The sequence below is a fragment of the Ursus americanus genome, chromosome 3 (assembly GCF_024610735.1).
Source record: "Ursus americanus isolate L20-20 chromosome 3, mUrsAme1.1.p, whole genome shotgun sequence".
In the NCBI taxonomy this organism is placed as follows: Eukaryota; Metazoa; Chordata; class Mammalia; order Carnivora; family Ursidae; genus Ursus; species Ursus americanus.
The window spans coordinates 736,051-753,630 of NC_142129.1; the positions used below are offsets into that span (position 1 = coordinate 736,051).

The window sequence follows — 17,580 nt, forward strand, 5'->3', positions numbered from 1 at the left end:
ACAGATTGAGGTGTGTTTGCTGCATGGTCAGCACTCGGTTTTTCCTGGGCAGCTGACCGCACAGCCCTAGTACCCTGAGTAATACACACCAGTCATGACTGGCCTTGGTCTCAGACCCCCAGGTGCACCTAGGGCCGAGAGGCTGTCTTCTTCCTCTAAGTGGGATTACCAGGGTCCTGGATTGTGGTTTCTGCACCTGGAGAGCAGTGGGGTCACTGCGGCAGGTGGGGCTCAGTCCCCTTGGATGGACATGATGGATAGAAGCCCTCCTGCTCTGAAAGCCCAAACCTCTTGATGCTTTGGGAGGGGCAGCATGGTGCTGCCTTCCCCATTTCCTTCTTGTTCCTTCTCTTTCTCCCTCCCTTCTTCTCCCCCTCCTCTCTTTTTTCCTTTTGTCTTTGAAATCAGGATCATAGCTTTAATCTGGGATATTGGAGTAAGGAGATAAGATGTTGTGACCTGCCGCACAGGTTGCTGAGACGGGGGATGTCTGCGCACTGGTTTTGGGGCTGCTCCCTGCTCCTGGAAGTGCACAGCCTAGAGGCATCACAGCCCCTGGGCTGAGGCTTTTTCATCTCTGGCTTGCTGTTCAGGTCTTATTCCAAAAGAAGCAGTTCTTAATGTGGAAATGGTTTTCTATCCCTGCTTGGATATCCTATCTGATTAAACACATTTTTGCTTTTGATCCGATAGAAATGTTCAGGAGAACGACAGCGGGGGTAGGGAATTCACGGTTGTGTGGGTCTGTGCCCATGGCACGGTGATGTTGGGAGCAGTGACAGCAGGACTTTGTGCCAGGCACTGCTGGGTACTTCATCCTCACTACTGCCGTGTGCAGGGAGCTCACCCCGCTCACAGCTGAGGAGACTGAGCCGGGGGGTCTTTGCCAAGGCTGCTCGTGCACCATGAGGCAGAGCCAGGCCTCTGCTTCCTCGCTCTGGGTGGATGTTAAAAACGAAGCAACATTTAATCAACCTCACCTGTAAAGAATAAGAAAAACAGAAGGTAAATATTCTTATAGAGACAGCAGAGCTTTAAGATTCATTTTCAATTTTAAGTCCCTTTTGTTTTGCCAAGGTATTCCTGTTTAAAGGTCTTTTATACTAATGTTATTTATTAATTTTTTCATTTCCATACACAGTTAACTAAAGAGCTTTTTCAAGCACCTGTGTCTGTAAAAAAAATATTCTTAAACAATGTTTCTTTTGTTGCAGCAGAAAAAAAAATGAAGATGACTTTTTAAAAAACATTGCTTCAAATCTTACACCTTCCTTTTCTTCGCTAATGCAATTCCTGGAAGAATATAATTTAATGTAATTCTCCAAAACCTCAGGTTTTCATAGCCCGTAGTGTTTTACGCTAGGGAGAGACTTGTCAAATGGCTTTGCCGACAGTCACTGTTTTCTTAAACTCCGGCATTGAAGCTGAATCGATAAGGAATTGCTACTGTTTGGGGAGTATCAGTTATTGAAAGGCAGTTCTAGACACAGTACCTGGGGCTCATGGGGCTCAAGGCACAGTTGCTCTTTTCTAAAGGCTTGGAGAAGCCAGGACAGCTGTGCAATGTCAGTGACAATAAACAACGGAGCGTGTGAGGTTCCGGGGGGATGTGGGCCGTGAGCTCTGAAGCGTGTTGGGAGCAGTGGTCACTGGGTCTCGGGTGTCTGGTGAGGCTCCGTGTGGAAGTTAGCTGGGCACTGAGGGAAAGTAAGGGTTACATTATTTAACTCTGATGTGTGTGTGTGTATGTATGTGTGTGTGTGTATTTTTTTTTAAGTAAACCCTTTGCCTAATGTGGGGCTCGAACTCATGGGATCAAGAGTCGCATGCTCTGCTGTCTGAGCCAGCCAGGCGCCCCTGCCTTACGTTTTTAAAGTTATGAAGTCCGTGTATGTTCCTTCCAAAAAGGTGGTTTTGAAGTATAAAGCACCTTTCGAGAGGCAGCTGTGAGGACTTGAGTGTATTTCCTGAGACCTACTTCTTTGCATTCACATGACTCAGGTGGTTGCTATGCCCACCGGGGTGTGGGTGGGAAATCTGAGGAAGGATGTTAGTCCTGGTGCTTCACCTGCTGCTGGCTCCAGAGTAGGAACCCGATGAGTAATGGCTCAGGGAATACAGTGAGTGAGTGCAGTCACTGGCGAGGGGTTTCAAAGAAGACACACGCTTGGCAGAGACAGCAGGTGACAGCTTGGGCCCGGGGCCCCTGTGTCCATGTGACAACTTTCTTGGACTTTGCCCAGTGCCACCTGATATTCTGGTTCATACCGTCAGATGCCAGCTCACATCACCTGGGTCTTATAGGCCTCTGTAAAATTGGTTTAACACCTTATTTAGAACTTCCTTTTGCCTCTGTAGCCGACAGGGGCAGGAGTGAGGCTGCTATCAGGCTCCACCTGCAGCTTACAGGAGCAGGTGCTCTCCCTGCATTGGCTGAGACAAGCCCAGCATCTGCTCCTCTGGCATTCGGAGGGGCTGCCCTTCTGACCTGGAGATCCTGCAGGTCGTGCTGGAGGAGGGAGAACATGCACCCAGCCGCCACCCCTGGACCTCTGCCCACTCAAGGGAGGGCTCCTCCTGCTGCTTAGTGGGAGGGTCAGGCCCACCAGGTTCCTGGTCCAGGACAGGGCGTGGTGCCTCCCTCCACACTCACAGGGCTTCTGCCCCATGGGAGGCGAGTCTTGGCTGAATGAGGGTCAATACGTTGATTACCAAGTATCTCGTAGCCATTAACTGTTTTGATGCCACTTCTCCAGTAAAAGGAGTAGTTCAACCAAGAGAATGTTATTGCTGAGGTGCCGACTCCTCACATTTGGGAGCTGGGACCTCGGAGAATTCTTATTCAGCTGCTTATCCCTGCAAGCAGAGCAGTGATTCCTCACATGGTAAATCACCCAGTTCACTGAGTGCCTGCTGTGCTCCAGGGACGCTTGGGGGAGCTGGGAAGTCCCGACAGAGGAGGAACAGGAACGTGAAGATGAACACGTGGAAGTTCCCTGAAGTAGAGCTGACCGCAGGTGTTTGTGCCCAGCTCCAGGCCTGAGGTATATCAGGGACCACTGTGAACCCAGAGCCCTCCTTGCTGGCCTGGCGCCGGCCAGGTGTGTGGAGGAGCTGTAGTTCCAGGACCTGCCGCGAGTGGTCACGCAGGGGCCTGCAGGTGCTGCGGCTGGGCAGGCTTTCCTGCTACACTGACATAGTCGCTCCTTGCTTGGTTCCAATTACTCACAACTTGGCTCAATTATGAACCTTCCTATGTGGAGCAGGGCACACACGTGTCATCTTGAAGCTTTTAGATTGTTGCAGTTTAGCTGTCTGAGAGCCAAGGATCCGCTCCCAGGAGAAGAGAAACGGCCTGGGTTAATGGAGAACAAAAAGTATACAGCAATCAAGATCAAAGTAAAAAACTAACAATAATAAAATGGTGTCTGCCCACCCTGGGTTCCCCTGAGGTGCACCCAAGGGGTGCGTCCTGTCCCTCCTGGGCCTGTTTGCCGTTGTTTGTTTTATTTTCTCTGGTGTCTGCTCTGAGACATTCCTCACATTGGCTCTGTCTGGGGTGGTGCTCCTGGTAAGTGTCGGCAGGATGGGCCTTGGCACAGACGCGCTTTGCCCATGCCTTTCGTTTCTGCATATGGCCGACGCCACCTGAGTCCAGGCATCACCAGCTGCCTGCTGTGTGTGGCTTCCCATCTCTTCCTGCTGGCGTGGGGGTCGCTCTGCAAGGCCCCTGGGAGCCGAGGCAGGGTGTGGGGACCATGAACAGAGCCACAGGCAGACAGGAGCCCAGTGGTACTGCCTTAGTGGGAGTTACATGGTGAAAGAAGTAGAAATGTGAGGGCACCTGGGGGGCGCAGTCCGTTATGCATCCGACTCTCGGTTTCAGCTCAGGTCATGATCTCAGGGTCGCGAGATCGAGCCCCACGTTGGGCTCTGGGCTCGGCGCTCAGCGCTCAGCACAGAGTCCGCTTAGGACTCTCTTCTCCCTTTCCCACTGTCCCTCCACCCCGTCCTTATAAATAAATAAGTAAATTTCTCAAGGGAAAATGAAGGAGGAGCAGTGTGCAGGGGCAGGGGCTCTCCTTTCCTCCAAGGGTGCGTGCATGTGCAATCGCTGGCCGGATAATGGCACAGACTTGCCTTTTCCTTTCCTCAGATCTGTCCCAGGACTACAGAAGAGCAAGAGTTGAGGGTAGAAAGGATGAGACTTGCAGGCTGAACATCTGCACATAGAGCTCCGTCAAGTAAAGTCCTAGTGGTGTCACCTGCCTCTTCTACCCAGGTGATCTCTTGTGTGGACACACACCCACTCTTCTTACCTGGGACAGCTTGGAATAGTGGAGAAAGCATGTGTTGGGGGAGAGAGAGACCAGGCTTTGTGTCAGGCTGTGGGCATATTATTAACCTTCTTGAATCCAGGTTTCCTTTTCTCTGAAACAGGTGTAGGCATTGCTCTGGGCAGCTGGGGAAAGTCGTTAGATTGTGTTGTTGTTCACTTTTGGGAGTGCTCAGTGAGAAGGGGGGTTGATCAAGTAAGAGAATCCATGTAGGAGAAGACTTCGTTACTTGTGGAAAATTGCCTTTGAGAAAAGATAACCTGCTTGTTAATAACATGCGTTTGGGTAGAATCCACATGCCAGTTGGATTTTGTCATAGGTTTATTTGGCTACAATACTAAACCATTACTGGCTTAGTAGCATTGTTGGCTCTCAATTTTAAGAAATTTCCTGAGAGTACTTGGGTTCTAAGAATCTTCTAGTGGCTTTGTAGAAGATACGGTCACTGTTCCTGTTCATGTGGTCCGTCTGAGAGAGAAACTATTTTATTATTGGTGAGAGAATTCATTTTACTTTCATCTTTTTCTCACATTATTCAGTCATAAAACCTATTACCCTTGTGTGCACTGGCTTCCATCGCAGTGCTTCTGCAAACACCTGCAAGTGGGAGGCAGCCAGGAAAAGAGCAGACCCTGTAGGGTAATTAGCTCGCCTGTGGGTGGTGGAACATTGGTGACGGGGATTGCTGGGGGGGGGGCCCTTGATTTTCAGGCCACTGTCCCCCCTGTGGCAGCATCACAGCCGGGAGGGGACACCCTGGGAATGGAAGGGCTGGAGTAGAGTCCATGCAGTGGTGGGTGGGCAGTTTCCAATTAGCCAGGGGGTGGGGGTCCTGCTCACGTGGCCTGTTTCACCACAAAACACAAAACCCTACGTGTCTCAGGAATGGTAGGAGGCAGAGCTGGCCTGGCTCCTTGCAGAACTGCTGGATCCTTTTTCTGTTTGAATAGGAGGAGAGAAAGAGGCATCAAGATGGTGACACGATCTTGCTCAGTATTCTGAGAAAAATAAAGGGGGAGCAGAATTAGAACTAAAAAGGTTTGGTATGTGGATGTAGCATGTGTGTGTGTTTGTGAGTGTGTTTGTGTGTCTCTGGCTGTGTGTGTGGACAGTGTGCCTGTGCGTTCTGGACCTGGCGGGAAATCTGTGGATATGATGCATAAGGGGTGCCCCCAGCCTCACAGCTGTACTCTGGGTGGTCAGCCAGGGGAGCAGCGTGAGCATTTTGGAAGTGTGTTGCCTTTGTTTTCATGAAAAGGGTGGATAACATGATCAAAGTGGAGGAATTGCAGCTTTGAGCTCTGGGCACAAGTGGACTGCTTCACGGGCCTGCTTCGTGGATGTAACTGCCTGGCTTTGGGGTGGCATCTGGTCTTGAGACCATTCATGAGCTTGACTGTGAGAGTGCAGTGCGAACAAATCGACTCTGGAGCTGTGCCCAGCCCGCCAGGGGAGGAAGGGAGGTGGGTGCCATTGGAGAAGGAAGTGTGTCTGATGGAGAGCCAGGGCGGAGCCAAGTGTCTCACACAGATGTCTTTTCTTTCTATGATTTATGGTCATAATTAGTATTAGTAGGTGGTTGACACTTAAAATGAAATATGGCCTTTCTTAATTTTAGAGCAAATAACACAAACAAATTAGCAGCCAAATTAGCATAGTGCACGGCTGGGAGAAGTATGTGAGCACTTGCAGCTCTGCTGATACGCAACTGGAAATACCGCTGGTGGAAGTCTCTCGGATGCGGTTTTTACCAGTTCCCTGCAATGGACAGAATGAGGCTCACGCGGACAGCAGGTGGTTGTTCCACAGTCGGGATTCGAGAGTTAATTGCGATGCATGTCTCGTTCCAGTCGAGTCTGTCAGCTGTGATTAGAGCAGCGTGGAAAGCGAGTAAAGGCTTCTTCCCGCTGCCTGTCCTTGCAGAGCCTGTCATCTGTAATTTCCAGGTGACAAACGCAGGATTGTTAATGTACGTGAGCATTGGGCTAAAGTGTGGGGCTGCCCTCGTCCCTGTGTCCAGCCGTCCTCTGGGGTCTCCTGTGGGCACTGGAAACACACTGGAATAATCCAGCCACAGAGAAGGGATCATGAGGCCCTCTGAGCGTCTGGGCCGGTGGGAGGGGTGGCCAGACTGCTTGGGCTCCTCGAGAGACCCTTGGTGGTTTGCATCTGGTCTTCCACTGGAGACAGTGTCCTGAGTGGCTGGAGTGGAGCCTTAAAGGTCAGCCAGCCTGGCCCTGATTGCTCATGACACTGAGACTGGGCGCGCCCATTGCCTTTCTCGGGGCCACTGCTTCAGGGGGATCCAGATTGGATGCAGGCTTTGTTAACTGTCAGTGGGAGCAGGCTGTCTCTTGGATGGTTTTTGGCAGTTTTCTACCTCACAGGGCCTGGCTCAGGTACTGAGAGAGAAGCAGGTGTGAGTGAGTGGCTCTGGGAGCAGAGCTGTGAGGCACAGGGAACGGGGACACAGCAGCAAACGGAGTGCTTGGGTCAGTTCGTGGATGAAGTGAGGAACGAGGATGTGTGTTCCAACCAGAGTAAGACATGAAATGATACTTGTCATGAGATGTCGTTTCAGGAAAGCGGACCCATTGCTTCGAGTCGAGGCCCAGGGTGGCCAGCCAAGGAGCAGCTCCCTGGGTTTGCGCCCTGGGCCTGCCTTTAGGGCTTCTCCCAAACGTGGGGACTGTAATATCTTGTTCTTAATATTGTTGTAGGGGCAGGGGAGACTGCGTATCGTCATGAGTTCATGGTAATGCTGTCCCTGACCCTGCGCCTCTGGTTCTGCAATGACATTTGCTTTTGCAGCCTCTGCAGGTCCTGTTTTTGTGACTTCCTCAGCCCGTATTTGTTTCAGAGAATGCTTCCAACTCCAAGGATTTTAGAGCAATTCCCTAGTGAGCAAATTAATAATCAGGGACTTTACAGTGACTTCCTAATGAGTAACCCCCTAACCTGCCGCTCTCGCTCGTGCATCCTGCTGCCCTCGGGCATTTGCTGTGTGCCAGACCCTGGGGTACACGTAGAGGACATGGCAAAGGCTAAAAAGATGAACTTATGTGGCTCCTCACCTTGAGAATCTCCTATCCAGGAGAGGAAGGCGTGCCCTTCAGTTGACAATCGCATCACACGTCGTCAGTCCTCAACAATACTAATCCGCGAGTCTAGTCATGGGAGAGTCCACGGGCGACTTTCGAGTTGGGTCTTAGTGGATAAATCGGAGTTTGTCAAATGGAAAAAACAGGAATATAGGTATTATGCTTTGTCAGGAATATGCTCTCAGTGTTGCTGGAAGGCCTGGTGTGTTCAGAATACATCAGGCTTTTGTTGGCTGTGGCCTTCCTCTGAGGGGGGTGGGAACACAGCCTCAGGGGGCCTGAGGGGGGCTCCTCTGAGTCTTGATCTCACCCCTCCCTTGTTCACACCCTCACCTGACTGGCTCACCCTGTGGAAGATGGATGTTTCTCTCCGTGTCCGTTCTCCACATTTAAGGTGCAGTTGAACGCAGAGCAGAATGTCCACCTTCCCTGACCTACCACTACCCCTCTGTGGAGAGTGACTGCATTTGGGGCCCCATCACTTCACATTCTTGTCTGTCTCTCCACATGGAGAACGCGAGTCTGCTTCCGTCTACCTTCTTTCTATGTACCTGTCCACTTTGGGCCTCGCGTACTGGGTGTTAGACACAGTGTGTGACAGAAGGACCCAGAGGTCCCATTTTAGTGATGATTCTGACAGAGCCCTGTGGGGCTAAGGAGGTGTCTACATGGATGGCCCACCCCACGCTTCCTCCGCCGCTCTGGAAGGTGTCCTTGGGCAGACGGCCCCTCCTGTTGCTGGAAGGAACAGGGTGTATGTGAGTGTCCTCCCGATGGAGAAGCCAGTCCACGTGCACGTACTTCCTCCCGCTGACTCAAGCCAGGCTTCCAAATTCAGCATTATCTCAGAAAAGCCAAATCCAAAGAGCCTGTGTGGGTCTGCACTGTTTCTTGGACGCTCAGGAGCCAGCCGATGGAAGAGCTCTGCAGAGCTGCGCTGTCTTCGTAGCGCTGACTCCTTTCTCTTTTGTTTCTCCTCCCCAGGCTGTTTGTTTGAGGATGGCCTCTGCAGACCGTCTGAGACCTGTGTCAACGGTAAGTGTGCAGGTCCCAGCTACACGCAGCTGTGGGTCTGGGTCTGCCTCGATCCCGCCGACCGTGGACGGGGCTCGCCATGTGGAGCGAACGTTCTGGGTGAGGTCCACTTTCTTCAGTGCTCCTGGAGAGGGCTGTGGAGCTGAAACTTCTCTGGGTGTTAGTAAAAACGTGATGGAAACTTAGTGGAGACTTAACGGAAGTGGAATACGTTGTTTATATGCACGTCCGTGTGTCTGTGTCTACATCTGCGTCTGTACTCCAGGACTGACGGCGACTCACAAGCCCCTTTAGAGCAGTAGGTGGTGGAATTGTGTGCACTGACTCCGGCTGGCCCCGCCACATCCCTCCACTCAGTTTTACTCCTTCAGCAGGAAGCCATTCATCCTTTAGACCACTTATTTCTTCTCTCATTAGGCAGAGAAAAAAATGTTTGGTGTTTTGTGTTTTCCGATAGGGCTCTAAGCCCACAAGGAGCAGGAGTCCTCCTGGTAGCTGGGTCAGGAAGGGGCAGGCACAGGCGCTCCCTACAAGGGCTGCCTCTCCGAAGAGACCTGGTGTCCAGTTTGATGGCAGCAGGTCTGGGGCAGTGTGCCCCTTGGTAGTGGCCTTCAAATGCTAAGGGAGGGGTTAGGGTACAACACCCGCACAGAGGTTTCGCCCAGTGCTGGGTCTGCAGGTGGGCCCCATGTAGCTCTGGGAAGACCAGCGTGAAGGGCATGGCTGCTTCCCTTCCGCTCCTGCCTGTCTGTCCAGTGAGTCTGTGGAGTGTGTTTGGGGTGTGGATTTTGTCCCTGCCTGGATGCTGGCACAGGCACCTCTCACTCCCCCAGTTCTCTGTGCCAACAGGGGCGTCCGTAGCTGGAGCCCGATTCACAGAGGACTTGGGCCCTGGAGGCCCTGCCATGCGTGAAAGGTGCCTTCTGCCTGACTGCACTTGAGCTAAGCTGGTCCTTGCTGGGCCAACGTGAGGCACCATTTGAGGGTCTGAAAGTCAAAACCCAGGTGCTGTGAGCGTCCTACAGAGAGAACAGTCCTGTGTACCAGACCTGGGATTTCGGGACTGGAAATAATCATGCTTGTGTCCTGGTCGCTCATGTGCCCTGGGGACAGATTGCTACAGCTCTGGATAGTTCTGTTTTGTGGGTGGTATCTATGTATTTATTTATTTTTGGCATTGGGAGGGGTTTGGGGGAAGAATTCTGTGCAGATTGTGATAATGGCGACCTAGGCTGGAGGGGGAGAGCAGGTTAGAACCTCCATGATGGCTGGCTGTGCTGTTTGTAGCTGCGTGACCCTGCCAGCCTGGGCGTGTCTGACTCTTCCATGTGGTCCGGCCTCTCTTGGCCTCCCCTCCCAGCTGCTTGTGATTGTACCAGCTTTTATTTGGAGGCAACTTTTAAAAAATAATCTTATTTTTAAAAATATGCCACCTGCCCTCAGTGAAGTTTGATTATAAAGGAAACAGGTGTGTGTATGTTTAATTAAATTGGAGACGTCAGTGGCACCAGCACAATAGAAACTGTGGTTCCGTCCCCTCTCCTTTGTCCTTGACAAAAACCAGGCCTAGGAGTCTTGACCATTCTGACGGTTTTCCTTCCCCAGCCTCAGCTTGCCTCCCTGGCATGGAATCACATTAACGTTATACATGATAACAGCTCTGAGTTCTTTGGAAAAAGAAAGTAATTTAAATGTAAATATAATGTGCAGACTTTAATTTCTGGAGACAGAACAATATTTGATATTTTTTCTATACGGTTAAGGTCTAGGAAACAGCAAAGCGGGTGTCGTCCCGTCTCACAAAACTGTGCGCTAGGAGTAGCAGCTGGGGGTGACAAGGAACACACGCCCCTGGGTCTGTGGTTTGCCACACTGCATCATTCAGCCTACCAGCTGGTGGGGTCGCAGAGGGCGGGCCACTGTGTGGAGTCCAGAATGTTCTAGGGTCAGACACAGGTTTCCTCTCTTTTCCTTTCTCTTCCCCTTCCTTTTCTTGGGATATAGATAGAAATATATAAGCCTATTAACCTTATATATGTTCTCAGAGTGTCCAACAGAACTTTTTAATCACAAATGAAATTAGAATGTTTTCACGGGGTAAGATACTTTATAAAGAAAGTCAAAAGATAAACATACTTACCGGCTCACACCTATTAGGATGGCTACTGTAAAAAGCAAAAACAGAAAACAGTAAGTGTTGGTGAGGATGTGGGGAAATCTGACCCCTCGTGCACTATTGGCAGGAGTGTAAGGTAGCATAGCTGCCTAGGAAAGAGTGCGGAGGACCCACAAAACACTAAACATGGAATAACCATGTGACCCAGCAATCCCAAAAGAATGTCCCAAAGAATGGAAAGCATGGCCTCAAGTAGATATTTGCACACCCGTGTTCACAGTAGCCTCATGCACAACAGCCAAGAGGGAGAAACAACACAAATGTTCACCAACAGATGAAGAAACAGAATGTGGTACCCGTGTAGCCTGGAATGTCGTCAGCCTTGAAAGGGAAGGGATTTCCAACGTCTGCTACGACGCGGATGAACCTCGAGGACATCGCACTCAGGGAAGTAAACTAGTCATGAAACGACAAATGCGCAGGCGCCGGGGTGGCTCAGTGTGTTCAGCGTCCGACTCTTGGTTTCAGCTCAGGTCATGATCTCAGGGTGTTGAGATCAACCCTGCATGGGGCTCTGTGCTTAGCGGGGAGGCTGCTTGAGATTCACTCCCTCTGCCCCTCTCTCCCATGCTTGCTCTCTCTGTCTCTCTCTAATAAATAAAAAATCTTAAAGGGGGGGCAGATGCTCTGTGACTTACCTCTATGAGGTCCCTGGAGCTATCAGATCCACAGAGACAGGTGGGCACCGGGGGACTGGCGGAGGGGGATGGAGTTAGTGTCTAATGGGGGCAGAGTTTCAGATTGGGGGACAGAAAGTTCTGGAGATGGCGGTGCTGATGTTTGCACCGCAGTGTGAATGTGCTCGATGCTGCTGAACGGTACCTTAGAGGTGGTTTAGTTGCCACATTTTATGTTATTAATGTTATGCGATTTAATGTCACAATTAAAAAAAAGATACCCAGACTGGGAGAACCATTAGCAACATTTGCTGGACTAAAGGTTCCTATTCTTAATTATGAAGAGCTGCCACACCTTATAAGAAAAGGGCAAAGCATTGAGTAGGAAATTGGGCAAAGGTATAAATGGTAATTTGCAGAAGAGGAAATGAAAAGGGTCCACATATTGTATGAAAATATGTTTATCTTCAACACGACTTAGGGAAATTTAAATGTAAAGCACACTCAGCAGATTGCCAGACATTAAAAGATGAATAACACATCCAGTGCTGGTGAGAACCCAGGGAGGTGGGCACAGACCCACTCTGCTGGGAAGCATGTCAGTTGGTCACGTTCCTTTGGAATGTAATCTGGCAATATCTATTAAACGACATATTCATTATTTGTTTTGGGGACTCACATATATAAAAGCAAAGGTATGCAACAGTATTTGTAGTGGCAAAAGCTGCAACACCTGTAAGTCCACTGATAGGGAAATGGTTTCGTAAATTATGGCTGGTGTATAGTATGGAAAATTACACAGATACTTAAAAAGGAGTTAAATGTCTGTTTCCTGACCAGGAAAAATGTGATAGGTAGGAAAAGTAAGTTGCAGAGCATATTTTCTGAGAATATATATATATATATATATATATATATATATATATATGCTCCCCACTCCCCCCCCCCCACAGATGGCCCGAAGGGAGAACGTACCAAGCACCCCTTGTATCTTTTGGGGGAATGAGGGCAATTTGGAGAGGGTATATATGGGGGGAGATTAACTTGTGTTTAAAGATGTTTGTTTATTAAAGCAATCTTGTGTTACTTTTGTAATAAAACTTACCTAATAAAGACATCTCAGGGTCTGCTGAGCTGGTTTTGAAAGGCAGGTGGGGTTTAGGCCTGCTGACTCCGGTGCTGATCTTTACCAGCCAGCACTCCAGCCCAGCCCGTAGCCCCCACAGGGGTGGCCCTGAGGAGCCATGAGACCCCTGCTCTGGTTTCAGATGGAAGCTTTGACGGAGAAATGTCTTCAGTGTCTCAGGTGCGTGGTCAGGCAGGTAGTTGGTACCTGGAAGGTGGTCTGTGGGGTGGGTTAGTGTTGGGCAGGATGACAAGAACCTGTGGACGGCATAGCCCCGAAGTCCAGGGATGGACACTTGAGGGGGCCGTGAGGGCAGGGAGTGGGTGCTGGGGCTGTCCCTCCTGCATCTATCAGTGCAGGGCAGCCTCGGTGGGCCCAGCTGTGTGTAGAGTGGGGCAAAGGCCAGATCTGGAGGAAAGGCCAGCGGGGTGAGGTCTAAGGCCACATACTGCTGCCTCTCTCTTGTGTTGGCCCTTCCAGGTGCTGCTGCTGGTCCTCAGGTGGCACAGCCTCCGAGGCCCCAGCATGTGAAGGAACCTCCCTCTCTCCCCTCTTCTCTCTTTCCCTCCCCTCTTCTCTCCCCTTCCTTCCTCTGTCCTTCTTTGCCTTCCAAAGCTTTCTTGGGGTGTGAAGAAAGCCAACCAAATCAGTGTTTTTGTTGGAAGTGCCCAGAACGGTTTTTTATTTTCCATTTTCGTGTTTAGTGATCACAGGCTGGGTCTGTCAGCGGCAGGTCATGATGTACTGGGGTACCCCGTGCACTGCAGAACGTTTGATAAACAGAGCTCCTGTTTTACCATGCTGAAAAACAATAGAATAAGAAGAAGCTGTAATTTGACGACTGGGGGACAATGAAAAAAGTAGAGTCAGTGTGAAAGAGATTAAATAGTCTCAGTAAAACTGATGCCATATGAGTTGTGACCACCTGGAGAGCCTGAGAAAGCCTGGGGGTCTGGACGGCCTGAGGCCCCTATTTTGTGCAAATGTCTTCATATTACATCTGCAGCTATGTGTCCTGAGTTTTCAGTTAGTATTCTACCGCTAACATTTTCTGATGCTGTTAACAACCATTTGCAAACTTCCTTTTTAATCTCTGCCTAGTACTTGAAGTGCCAGAGTGTAACATAACCTTGAAAAGCATTTCCATCTTTTTAAATATTTAAGATACATTCACTACTGTTTAAATTAAAATAAATATCATAGGAGAAAAGAGCTTTGTGCTTGAAGTTTTCTTTAGTATTTTGGTCATTTTCTTATAAGATGGTCTTACAGATCAGATTAGTGGATCAGGGGCTGTGGGGCTTCAGAGGCACGTGACATGCTGGCAAACCGATTTCTACAATGTGGTCTTACTTTGGGCCCCATGGTATGCATGAAAGTGAACACCTCACTTCCCAGCGTAAGCGTGATCTTTAAAAAATCTTTGCAATTTTGCTTTCCTTTTTTATTTACGTATGGAATAGTTGATTATTAAACCTTCGGGGTCTATTTTTAGGACATAGCATCTGTTTTCGGTTGTTTCCCATTTACAGTTATTGGCCGTGGACTCAAATCCACTGAAAAAAGAATTTAGAAACCTGCTTTCCTAGTAGTTAGGTTACTTACATGACTGCATGGAAACTCTTTTTTATAACCTGTTCTGGATTGATGAAATCATCTCTTTCTCTTAAGATGGCGCTTCTGGAGCACTTAGTTTTTTCTCTAATGGGCAGAATTGTTTGAGTTTGCTTTTGTAAGTTGTCCTCCTTGTTCGTTTCCTCCCCAGTCTTGGGGCCCCTTGTGCGTAGTAACCCCGGTTCCTGTTGGCTCTCTGCAGGGTCTTCTGTTTCTCTGGTTTCCATTCATTTGCCATGTTCCCCTCCAACTCGTCTGTCTGCCTCGCTCTCCTCTCCACCCCTCTTGCCCTGCAACTCTGTCACCTCCTGGCCTGAGACCTTCAGCTGTCCCTCTTCCACAGAATGAGGTTAGACTCCTGAGGCCAGCATGAGCATTTGAGGTCATTTACCATTTACCAGCTCCAGTCTCAGGGGTACTTTAAAGTGACCTCCCTTTGTCTGGTTAGGTTCTCCGTTGTTTCCACACGATCCCATTCCCATACCCTCCTCACCTTCCCCCAGTTCTACCCACCTCCCCATCCATTTGTGCTCTGGGATTGCCTTCCTCCCACTGCTCACCAAAAACACGGTTTGTCCTACTCAAGGCACTCAATGAGTATTTTTCAAAGTTTGTGTTTTAACTTCCATTCTGGATTGAAGATTTTTGAGAAATCTTAAAGTACCACCTTTCTTCTTCTAGTTATAATATGCATGTGGGAAATATTTACCGATTTCCCGACAATCTGCATCCTGAGCGGAGATGAGTGGTAACAGTTGAATGAGCGATCCTTTCCCGCTCTGTGCCCTTCACTATGTCAGCCCAGCTCATTCTCTTCAGGAAAGTGCCCTGAACTTGTGAGAGCGCAGACCACTCTTGGCCCACCCGCCCTCCTTGCCTCTGCCATTAGGTTCCTGCCCTCGCACGTCTCCTGCACACTCACCCGCCCCATCCTGTTGGCCTGGCCTCGCTCACTGTCTTCGGGTTCTTCCTCCATCCTGGCCAAGGATTGGCACACGGGTACGTTGTGAACCCTCACTCACACTGCCTGCCTGTTGGGGTGGCTGATGTTGGTTGGGGCTAGGGGTGACCTGGCGGGACTTGGAATTGACTGCTTTTCTCAGAAAGGCATTTCTGTAAGCTACTTGGGGACCCTCCCTACATTTGTGACCAGACTGTATGACTGGTGTGAGCATGGATTCTCACAGTTGTAGTCGGGGGCGTCACAGGGAGGGAGAATGCCCGAGCAGTGTTGTGACTCACACGTGGGGTGCAGGAGCAGCATGTGAAGAGATGGACATGTCTCTTCTTAACCATTGCAGGGCAGCCTGTGGCTCCTGCCGCCTTCCCATATCCTGCTCCTGAGCTGGAGTCTTTTTTACGTGTCTGTTGAGTTCTAAGGAGTAGAAGTGGAAGGACAGAGAGTAGGGCTACCCGTGCAAGCTCGTGTTTTATTCCTGGAGGGTTTTTATTTGATGTGCGACCCAAAGGCAAGTCTTTGTCCAGAACGGTTTCTGTACAGCAGCCGCGGCCGTATCGACCCCTGTTTTCTGTGGGTCGAGGTGCTGCAAACCTGCACTCTGTGAAGTTCAGTGACAGGCAGTGGAACTAATTCCGTCCTCTCTTTCTGATGTAGTTTCAAGTGTTGTATGTGGAGACAGTTAGGGCCCTTTTCTGCAGCTCGCAGAGCCAGAGCTGTTAATAGATTATTTAGATTTTGAGAAACGTATAGAAAGAATACATTATTGAGATTTCAAAGATTTTTGTTTTATTTTGCTGTAATAGTGAGTTTGGCACATTAAAAAAATCAACAACTCAGATACTTATGTGTGTTGGTTTAAAGCTCAATGGCTGTTTGGAGAGTAGAAAATTAGAACCAAATGTTTTAGGGGCCACCACACACGTATTATCCACAAAGTGTAAAGCAAAATCATCTCTCATATTATGTGGTGATGGTTTCCAGAACTTTCTAGTGCCCCAGTTCTCCAGAGACATGCCTGCCAGGTTAAATAAAGCACTCCTGGGGGCTTGAGAAGGATGTTATGTTGTGAAGTTCATTTAAAAATAAAACTCATTAGAAATAAGAATGTGTCCTCTATTTGTCATTTTCTGGTGACACATACCATTCTACGAATGTTACGGAGGTGATACGAAAAGTCTCCTCTGTCAGAAAGTCCTCCTGGTTGATTTACAATCTCCTCCTCCTCTCCTTAGAAGGCAGCATGTGCTCCCGGGTGCTTACCACCCCCATGAGCTCCTGAGATTGGGGAATATCTTCGTATTCTGGGGGCCGGGATGTCCCCTGATATGCAGAAATCATCAGCAATGGCTGACAGAATGAAGAAATTGTTAGAGATCAAGGAAGGAACAGGAAGGCATAATTTTACACCAAGTCATAGTGTGTAAGTTCTCACTGCTTATATTCACATCTGTTAAATGGATTTTTAAAATAAAAAGTTTTATTTTCCTGACTATAACCTATAAAATCGGGAAATAGAGAATAAAAGACACAAAAATATTACCCCAAATATAACACGATAGCTCGTTCTAATTCTTCCATAAGAGCACATTGTCTTTCTTGTTCTAAAATTTTTATACGTAACGTTCGATGTGCTCAGATAACGGACGTGCGTGTAGGACAGCGCGCACCAGTGAGGGCGCCACCCAGGGTGAGAAATAGAGCGTGATCACGACTCGAGCCCACTTTGGAATTCTTCTGATAACAGAAGAGGGGCAAAGTCTTAGTGTAAAAAAGAACGTGTTAGTACTGTGGTCCTCCCTTGCTTTTCTCTTTTAGGGTTATCATGTTGCTTCAAAAAAAATTGTGCAAATAGTGTATGGACATATTCTCCTGAAAAGTGAGCACTGGTAATGTGCAGACTCAAAGGCAGAGAGCTTCCTCCATATCCCTTCACTCTGCCAAGCATTACCCCCCAGAGGCAGTGGTGGTTACCAGTGGCTGTGTGGCCGGCCAGACCCTTTTCCATGCCCATTAACAGAATGTGTCAGGCATTTCCTCATGAAAAAGATCCCGCAGGTAGTGCACTCATTGGTCTCGCCCCCTTTGTCTCAGTTAATTAATTGTCGAAACAATGTGTGTTGTCCAGGGCTGCTCTGTGGGCAGGATCATGCCTCCTCGTCCTCACAGAGGGGCAGCGGGCACCCCACCTGCAGACCCACCGCCTAGAGATGTGGGATTATATCACCTGGCATGCCCAGGAGGCTTGTTGCTCTCCTAAATTCCAATTAATCAAACCTAAAAGGAATGGAAATTAATTACCAAGTTAAACAGCGTGAAGCAAAGTTTAATTTGGCATATTAACAGGAAGAAATGCAGTTTGAGCCTTCACGTTAATGACCTGAGTTAAAATTGACTCCGTTCCGTTTGTGCATGTGTGCACACTCAAGGACGTGCATGTACACAGCCGTGCACACCCACATATACAGCAGCACTGATATGATCCTGATTTAGTCATACTGGGTGTGTCTTTGTAACTGAAATAATCAACAGTGCGAAAGTAATGTGAGTGTATATTGTTCCTAACAAACAGAGCAGTACAAATCCCCGTGAGTGATGAGGGTAGGTTCAGAGCCT

The 17,580-nt window shown here is 49.1% G+C and overlaps 1 protein-coding gene across 1 annotated transcript in view; it reads left to right on the forward strand.

Moving 5' to 3' along the window:
- Positions 1 to 17,580, forward strand: part of PTPRN2 (protein tyrosine phosphatase receptor type N2) — an 842,052-nt gene that overhangs the window by 84,964 nt on the left and 739,508 nt on the right. Inside the window, exon 3 of the mRNA XM_087860611.1 lies at positions 8,423 to 8,473. Coding sequence (XP_087716737.1) covers positions 8,423 to 8,473 — 51 coding nt within the window. The remainder of the gene's footprint in view (positions 1 to 8,422; positions 8,474 to 17,580) is intronic.